This window comes from Mus caroli, chromosome 11 (genome assembly GCF_900094665.2).
Source record: "Mus caroli chromosome 11, CAROLI_EIJ_v1.1, whole genome shotgun sequence".
Classification (NCBI taxonomy): Eukaryota; Metazoa; Chordata; class Mammalia; order Rodentia; family Muridae; genus Mus; species Mus caroli.
In genome coordinates, this window is record NC_034580.1 from 117,013,575 (window position 1) to 117,022,720 (window position 9,146).

Genomic DNA, 9,146 nt, shown 5'->3' on the forward strand with positions numbered 1-9,146 from the left:
CATACCAGCCCAGAGATGGTCCCACTCACAACCTTTCCCACTTGATCACTAATTGAGAAAATGCCTTACAGTTGGATCTCATGGAGGCATTTCCTTAACTGAAACTCCTTTCTCTGTGATAACTCCAGCTGTGTCAAGTTGACACAAAACTAGCCAGTAAAGTGGCTCACAACCATCTGTAATGAGAGAAGATGCCCTCTACTGGTATGTCTGAAAACAGCTACAGTGTACTTACATATATAATAAATAAATTTTTAAAATAAATTTAAAAAGAAAGAAAAAACCCAAAAAACCCAACAAACAAAAGGTTTTTAAAAAATGAGAAAAGAGAAGAAAGCACAAGGTATATGCTTCAGAAGCCCTGGCCGAGCATGGGTCAGGCAGTGGATGACTCTCATTATTAGGAAAAAAAAAAAAAAAAACAACACTTTTTTTGCTTTGTCTTTTTGAGAGTGGCTATCACTGGCCCTGACTGGTTTCAAACTCATTATGTAGATGAAGATGTAGAGAAGCTTCTAATGCTACTTCTGGGATTACAAGCCTGTGTGATCTCCTGTCAATCTATAAGACACTATTCATCAATATATGGAAAAACTACCTCTATTTTAGTCCTGTACACTCCAGTTATGAAGATGTGGCTGATACACTTGAGAAAAACTTAACATGTGACCTAGCAAACAGATGAGAACCCAATGTCCCCTTGCCAGCTCTGTGGGATCTTCAGCCAGTGAGTTAGTTACTCACCCAGGAGAGGAGGCCAACGACCTATGGGGACCCAATGAGGAGACTGCAAAAGACTTCTATGAAAACAGTAACTTTATTAACACAGAAGCATGCACGGGGCACGGACTGAACAGGTAGCACAAAACAGTTAACTCTGAACCCAGGACGCACAGCCCCTCAGAAAAAGCCAAGTGCAGAACACGGGGTCAACCAACGTGACTTGGTGTCATACTTCTAGTGTCCCCACCTACAACTAGGGCAGAACTGGGGAAGGACCAGTGACCCATCCCCCATAAGACTTGATACACAAGTTTTCGCCCTGCACATGAAGCTGAGTCTAACCTTCCGAACACTGAACTGTCAACTAAGGACAATGAACCCAGCTTCCCTGAGGCCCCAACCCTAGGCTGATCCACATCCTCCTGTCAAGATGATGGACATCCTTCAGGACCTGTGGCTGAGAGGCAACCTCTGGCTCTTCAGTCCTGGGGGGGCCTGGGGGTGGTACAAGCACCAGTCCCTCAATTGTGTGGATCAGGGGAGGGGGAACGGAAGCAGGGCAACTCCCTCAGAGATACAACTTCTACCACAAGGAGCCTCTCCCCTGGCTCCCTGCTCCAGGACTCTGGGGTGCTATTGTGCCAAGGCAAATACGAATGCACCTTGAAGCCTCCCTTTTGTAGGCTGCAGTCAGCAGGCACCAGCTCCATCCCCAGCTCTGAGGACTCCAGGACGCTTAGCTTCCAGCGGTGCAGGTCTTGCTGTTCAGGTGCATTCTGCAGCTGGGCCACTCTCACGTCACCAGGGTCCAGCAACACCTGCCAGCGCTGGACACGGGTTCTCACAGCCCAACAGGGAGTCATTGACAGCATGTAGCAAATGGTGTCAAAGCCACCCAGAAGGAAAACGAACTTCAGGCCTACCAACCAAGCTTCTGCTTCCAACGGGTCCATGGGCCAGATGGGGCTCAACTCCAACAATACAGGTTGCCCAGGAGATGGGCTTACATTGAAAATCTCCCACCAGGACAGAGGAGGGATGAGCCAGTGGGAGCAGGGTGAAAGCCCATCAAATCTCCAGGGAAGGGCCTGGGTCCACTCAGCATCCTCAGGACCCAGATCCAGGGGTACAGCTTCCTGAGGCCCCAGCTCAGTGGGCACAGGCTGGGGTCCCTGAGCCCCAGAGGTTGCAGAGACAGAGATACCATGTGGCAGATGACCTTGGCCCTCTCCCCCACTTAGCCCGGGCCATTCCTCGGGCTCAGACGCTGCCTCTGAGAGTTCCATGGGCTCAGCATCCCACACTCCTTCTTCCCAGTCTCCCATCTCCAGCATGTTCTTAACAACGAGGAAAGCTGCCTTGAAGCAAGCAAAGCAGATCTTCATCTGTTCCCCATGGACAAGATGGTACAGCCACGCCCCATAGAGGCAGGACATGCCCTTGGCCCCATGGCGAACGCTGACTGGGGGACACATGGCCAAGAAGTCTGTCTGCAGCTAAGTGGACACACAGAGGAAGACTTGCTCGATGGTCTCAGTAGGACCATAGAGGCTAGAAAAAGGTAGAAAAGGTGAGAATAAGAGAAATGGGAGAAAACCGGGCACAGTAGGAGGTCTAGGGGCGTTGGGGCTGCAGGATACGGGGCAGTGGTACCAGAACTGGGTGAGAATTCAATGAATACCTCTCTGGAGAAGTAGACAGGCTTGAGCTTCCAGAAACTTCTTCAGCTTCACACTTGCTCCAATGTCTGGGGAGCTAGAAAGGCAGAGGAAATGAGGTTTGCCTCGCTCCCCACCCCCCCGCCCCCGGGCTGCTGCAGGGCCTCCCTTGAGGAGAGGGTGTTGGGGCTCTGGTGCCTGGGGCCCCCTGCTCACTCTGGACAGGCTGGGGTGACATCAGAGGTGTCCTCAGGGCTCAAGGCCCCGACCTCACACTTGCGCCCGGCTACCAACCAAAGAGGCCAGGAAGCCTACGCCAGGACGATCTCCTCTCTGCCCACCGTGCTCCCACCCGGCCCAGCCCTCCGGCCCAGTCCCTTTCCATCCTTACCTCCCTGACTGAGGGCCCAGGTGCCAGCTAAGGGACTCCAAAGCCAGGTTCTCCTCGCTAAGCACTGAACACCGAGCGAGGACCAACAAGGCCTTATAAAGGGCCAACGGCCATGATGCTCCAGCTCATTTACATATCTCCCATGAGGCCCCAAAGCAGCAGGAAGCGAAGGCGCTGAGTCACTCTGGCCCCCAAGGTGCACACGCGGCCTGGCGCCCCCTACAGCACGCATGCGCTGCTCCCCTGCGTACACCTGAGCGCCCTGTGTGCTTCCTGTGTGCTCTAGCCATGCCCGATGTCCCCATCCCTGTGCCTTCGAGGGACTCGAAGGCCCGGGCTCGGAGCTGGGCCAGCGGCACATCTTGTTTTGGAAAAGTCGATTCCTTCTTCCCTGTCTCTTTAGTAAAAGTTCTTTAACACTTGGGAAACTGCTCGCTCAGTTCTCAACTGCAGGCTAAGCACAGTTGCCCCTCTCTGGGTCTTTTTGTTCTCAGACTCTTTAAAGAAATTCTTTGTAGAGTTTATCCTTAGAGGAGTCTGGGACTCAGAGGAAAAACCAAGCATAAGATACAAGGTTTCCAGCAGCGTCTGGAGCTCAACCTTGACCACACAGAGGTTTATTTGTTAAAATCTGCCGCAGTCCACTCTGGACACCCCACAGGGGTGGACACCGGTGTAGTGACGTTCCTCTGTCATCACAGGGCCAGTTTCATTTCAGTAATACTCCATTAAAAGAATATATCCCTTTATTCACTCACTTCCTGAAAATCTGGTTGCTTTCTGGGGTTTGGTAATTTGGTATTTTAAAAAGCTATTACCAGCTTTGCGTTGATTTTCTAAACTTAAGCTTTTGTCTCCTTTGAATACATCCAGAGAAGCACAAAAGCCACGTTGTGAGCTAGTTGTAGTATGTGAGAGCTGGCACAGTTTTCTAAAAGCTCTTCCTTCAGGACCAAGTGGAGTCTGAAGCCACATGAGCTTGCAAGTCCTGGAAAATGGCAGTTGTGACAAAAACAACGAGAAGTAAATGGCCATTCGCTCGAAAAACTGATCTATCACAGTCAGAGACTGAAAGGATACAAGCTTGAGTGAAGAGTTGCATAATGCTGGGCTACCCTCTCGCTTCAACCTCTTTTTTGTCTGAAAGGGAGCAGGGTTCCTGAGGAATCTTAATCCCAGCACTCGGGAGGCAGAGGCAGGCGGATTTCTGAGTTTGAGGCCAGCCTGGGCTACAGAGTGAGTTCCAGGACAGCCAGGACTACACAGAAAAACCCTGTCTCAAAAACCAAAAAAAAAAAAAAAAAGATACTAGAGCGTGAGTTCCAAGACAGCCAGGGCCACACAGAGAAGCCCTGTCTTTAAAAAAAAAAAAATAAATAAATAAACAAACAAATAAATATTGCCAGATCACAGTTAGAAATGTACGTCCCATGACTAAGCAATCAAATATATGAGCCTATGGTGGCCATTCTTATTCAAAAATGTCTTGTACTGGAGAAACAACAGGCTTAAGTTTTAGCCCCAGGGGGTCGGATATCCTCTTCTAGCTACTTCACCTATACACATATGGCACACACACACACACACCCACACACACACACAAATACAAATAAAACTTAAAAAAAAAGAATTATTGGGATTTGTACTGGGTGGTTTTGTGTGTCAACTTGACACAGCTGGAGTTATCACAAAGAAAGGACCTTCAGTTGAGGAAATGCCTCCATGAGATCTAGCTGTAAGGCATTTTCTCAATTAGTAATTGAGGGGGAGGGCCCCTTGTGGGTGGGACCATCTCTGGGCTGGTAGTCTTGGGTTCTATAAGAGAGCAGGCTGAGCAAGCCAGGGGAAGCAAGCCAGTAAAGAACATCCCTCCATGGCCTCTGCATCATCTCCTGCTTCCTGACCTGCTTGAGTTCCAGTCCTGACTTCCTTGGTGATGAACAGCATTCAGTATGGAAGTGTAAGCTGAATAAACCCTTTCCTCCCCACCTTGCTTCTTGGTCATGATGTTTTGTCCAGGAATAGAAACCCTGACTAAGACAGGATTTGAGAGATGGTTCAGTGGTTAAGAGCACTGGCTGTTTTTCCAAGGGACCTGGGTTCAAGTCCCAGCAACCACATGGCAGCTCACAGCTAACCTTAGCTGCAGGATCTGACACTCTCACATAGACACACGCAAATAGACAAATAGGCAGACAAAACACTAGTGTGCTACGCCCCAGTCGAGTCAACTGGACAAGCCGAGAGGCTTAAAAGTCACTCATGAGGCAAAAGAGTTTCAAAGAAGCTCTCCTCCTGGAGTCTAGCGTTCCCTANCCATACAGTAATTTTTCATTCCCGAGTTCCATTCCCGCGTTAGTCTAGTGTATGGATCCACGTGCTCTCTTTCGGTATTTTCCTATTATAAGTGCTTTTTAAAATTGAATTCTGACATGGCTTAAGCCTTCCACCAGTGTTCCAACAGTCCTAGAAATGTCCTTGAGCAAGATCATGGGCTTAGAATTCAGCAAGATTGTAAAAGCTAAGTCACTCCCTTACACAGGAATTTACCATCACTAAGGAAGAAGGAAGTTTCAGACCAAAGGAGAAACCAGAATAGATACTATAGCAGAGTTACACNCATACACACGTATTTACAATGGCCTAAGGGGAAGGTGGACTATACAAGAGACTAAAATAGGAACTATGGCAAGGATGCGAAGCCCTTGACCCTGGCTTCTAAGATTAGTGGAGCTTCTAATCTTAGGTGGANCCCTTGTTGATCCCAGCTGTTATCAATGAATTTTATCCCAGGTGGTTCCCCGTGGTCTCCCTTCCCCCAGCCTGGAACCTGCTTGCTCAAGGGTGGAGTTTCCTGCTCATTTGTTCTGCCATGCCCACTGCTGGACCCTGTCCCTTTGCTGCTTGGAGCCACACACGTGTTCATCCTGCTACTGGACCCCTAGTTACTTGGCGGGAAATCAGGTTCCCTCCCCCTTCCTTCATAACTGAATGTCGAAACTAGTAAAGGGGGGCCTTGAACATGAAATCGTCTTGGCCTCATTCTTTCTCCCGCCCCGTCTAGCTTCCTCTCTTTTCAGCTCGAACTGCCATCCTCAGTTGAACCTTCACATTGTAGACTGCTGGTCGGGCCACAACAGTTCCCGTTAGACCTTTTGTGTTTGCATTCCTCTGTTTTATGTAAGATTCCTGTTACCTCAATTGTACCTTGTGAATATGTCACCCAACTTCCTTATTGTCCTCTGCATAAAAACTCTGATGCTCGAGTTGCAAAATTACATTCAGATTCTACACACGAACTCTCCTGTGTGTGTCTGTTTGTCACTCATTCATCCACACTTTTCCCACCCGCGTCGAGAGACCCTGTTCCACGCAGACACAGGGACCCAGAGGGTCTGCGGCACTAGTGCACATAAATAATAATAAAATAAATAAAAATTTAAAAATACAAAAGAACTGTCTTTGGGGCTTCACATTGGGCACTAAACTGTCAGTGTAAAAAACATAGCTCTCAAAAGAAACAAGAAGGGCTGGAAAGATGGCTCATCAGTTAAGAGCACTGACTGCTTCTCCAGAGGTCATGAGTTCAAATCCCAGAAACTACATAGTGGCTCACAACCATCTGAAATGAGATCTGATGCTCTCTTCTGGGGTGTCTGAAGACAGAAACAGTGTACTTATATGTAATAAAATAAATAGACTGGAGCAAGCGGGGCTGGAGTGAGCTGGAGGAGGAGATAAAAAGACAAGAGACAAGTTTATTCGGAGGCTATATAAGAGTGTCTATGGCCCTAAAACATATATACCCAGTATTCCATGGTCCAAAGTGGGGAAATCCCAGCTGTATGTCTCAGGTGCTAACTGCTGACATTCTAAACTCCAGAGAGTCAATGGACCTTGTAGAAGGATCAATGTAGGTCTGGGAACATTACACAAAACAAAATGCTTTCCAAGACACATTCTCTCTATGTAGCCCTGACTAGCCTGGAATTCTCTATGTAAAGCTAGGCTGGCCTCGAACTCACAGTGATCCTCCTGCCTCTGCCTCCACACTGATGTTTATTTTATTTTTATTGTTACTTTTTTTGGAGGGGGGAGACATGGTTTCTCTGTGTAGCCCTGGCTGTCTTGGAACTCACTATGTAGACCAGGCTAGCTTCCAACTCAGAGATCCTCCTGCCTCTGCCTCCCAAGTGCTGAGATTAAAGGTGAGTGCTACCACCGCTTGGCTCTGATGTTTGTGTGTGTTTGTTTGTTTACACTGTAGCTCTCTTTAGACACACCAGAAGAGGGCATCTGATCCCATTAGAGATGGTTGTGAGCTACCGTGTGGTTGGTGGGAGTTGAACTCAGGACCTCTGGAAGAGTAGCCAGTGTTCTTGACCCTGAAGCCATCTCTCCAGCCCTCTGATGTTTATTTTTAGTACAGGATATCTTAGTTTCATTTTCTGTTGCTATGTTCTACCCTGACATAAGTGACATAAGGAAAGAATGGCTTATTTTAGCTCACAATTTAAATGACAGTCCATCGGGGTGGAGAGGTCAAGGCAGCTGGAGCCTGAAGTATTTGGTCATATAACATCTGCAGTCAGAAAACAGCTATTAAACCATGCTGGTCTCAGCTTGCTTTCTCCACATCATTTTAGGTTTGTTTATTATTAAATTTAATTCATTATGTATGATAGAGTGTCCTTGTTGTAAAAAATAAAATTCTTAGGAAGTAATAACTGGCTGCTCAAACCACTATCAGCCTTTGTCGGTGGCGTAGACATTACGAGGAGAAACTTCAGGCTTGCATGGAGTCCCAGAATTTATATTTAACTTCTCATTCTCCAAAACTCCTATTAAAAAGTCCAAGTATCCCCTTCCCCTTTCACAGGCACCCCTTTCCTGCTGCAGAGTGTCAGCCCCTCACCGTCTGAAATAAACAGTCTCACCAGCTGGAGTCAGGCTGGCTTTTTTTTTTTTTTTTTTTTTTTTTCTGCCTCTGTCTTCTTAACGCTCCCTTCTTACGCTGGGCGTGTAAGAGATGTGCGGCATTCTTTGGGGTTCATGTGGAAATCAGAGGACAACCTCTGGGAGTCAGTTCTCTCCTTCCACCACATAGAATCCCAGAGTTGAACTCAAGTTGTCAGACTGAGCAACCATTTAGTCTACAGAGTCATCACTTGCTTTCTGACTCTCTCTCTCTCTCTCTCTCTCTCTNTATATATATATATATATATATATATATATATATATATATATATNTGTGTGTGTGTGTGTGTGTGTGTGTGTGTGTGTGTATTGCAGGATGTACCCTGAAAGGGAGTGATTCCACTCACAGTTATGGTGGATCTTCCCATACCTATCAATGCAGCAATAAAATCCCTCACAGCAGCCTAACTTTCAGATAAAGACTCTAAATTCCGACAAAATGACAATAGACAGTAACCACACAGAGTCTTATCGAATGCAGACTGGGCTAAAACAGTAGAGAGATGTGAATGTCCTTGGCGTCTGATCATCCTCCCTTCAGCTTCCACAATGCCAGGATTATAGGTCTGTGTCACCACACACCTAACCTTTTTGGTCTTTTGTTAGTTTGCTGTGTAGTCTACTCATTCCTAAATATTTTTGTTGGCTTGCTTCTTGTCTTAGTCTGCTTGGATGGTGTTAGCAAATAGCACAGCTGGGCTGATTAAATGACAGCAGTGGATTTTCTCATATCTCTTTAAGATGGAATTCCAAGGTCAGGGAGCTGTGAGACAGAGCAGAGGGACCCACTTTCCCTCTGGAGCAAGATTAAACACTACCAAATATTAGTAAATACTTAAGTGTTGTTAGCTGCTTTTAGACTTCTTCTCTGAAGAGCTTTTCTTAATTCTTCATAAACATTCTTCATTTTAAGTGCTTTCTGGGAGAACAGAGGAGGCATTTGATGCGGCCTTTCTTTGGCCTGTCAGGCTGGAGGAAGGACCTATCAGCCAGGCTATATCTTGTTTATTTTATTTTTTTCTGTTTGAAGAGGCCTTACTATTTTTCCCAGGCTGTCCTCAGACTTGAAGTGATCCTCCTGCCTCAGCCTCCCAAATGCTGAGACTGCAGACATGCGTCAGTACTGCTGGCGGGGCTTAACTGTCTTCCTGCAAGCCTAACTGCTCAGAACAGACCAGTGGCTTCAGAAGACCACTACACTGACAGCTAAAGACATACCCCAGTCTTGGCTACCCCAAACAGCCTATATCAGTCAAAGAAAGCTACATTACATCTAGACCAGCCTTGGTAACTGTACTGGCTAGTTTTGTGTCAACTTGACACAGNTGGAGTTATCACAGAGAAAGGAGCTTCAGTTGAGGAAATGCCGCCATGAGATCCAACTGTAAGGCATTTTC

General features: G+C 47.0%; 1 protein-coding gene across 1 annotated transcript; it reads right to left on the bottom strand.

The window, feature by feature from the left end:
• Positions 1-798: 798 nt before the first annotated feature.
• Positions 799-3,262, bottom strand: LOC110305637 (testis-expressed protein 19.2). Its single transcript, XM_021177682.1, has 3 exons — positions 2,773-3,262; positions 2,405-2,478; positions 799-2,274 (listed from the first exon to the last, which is right to left on the bottom strand). The coding sequence occupies exon 3, from the start codon at positions 2,196-2,198 to the stop codon at positions 1,245-1,247; it is 954 nt and encodes a 317-aa protein (XP_021033341.1). The 5' UTR covers positions 2,199-2,274; positions 2,405-2,478; positions 2,773-3,262; the 3' UTR covers positions 799-1,244.
• Positions 3,263-9,146: the final 5,884 nt, after the last annotated feature.

Excerpts from the sequence above, each read along its gene's own strand:
- LOC110305637 (XM_021177682.1), bottom strand. The coding sequence starts at position 2,198 with ATGTGTCCCCCAGTCAGCGTTCGCCATGGGGCCAAGGGCATGTCCTGC.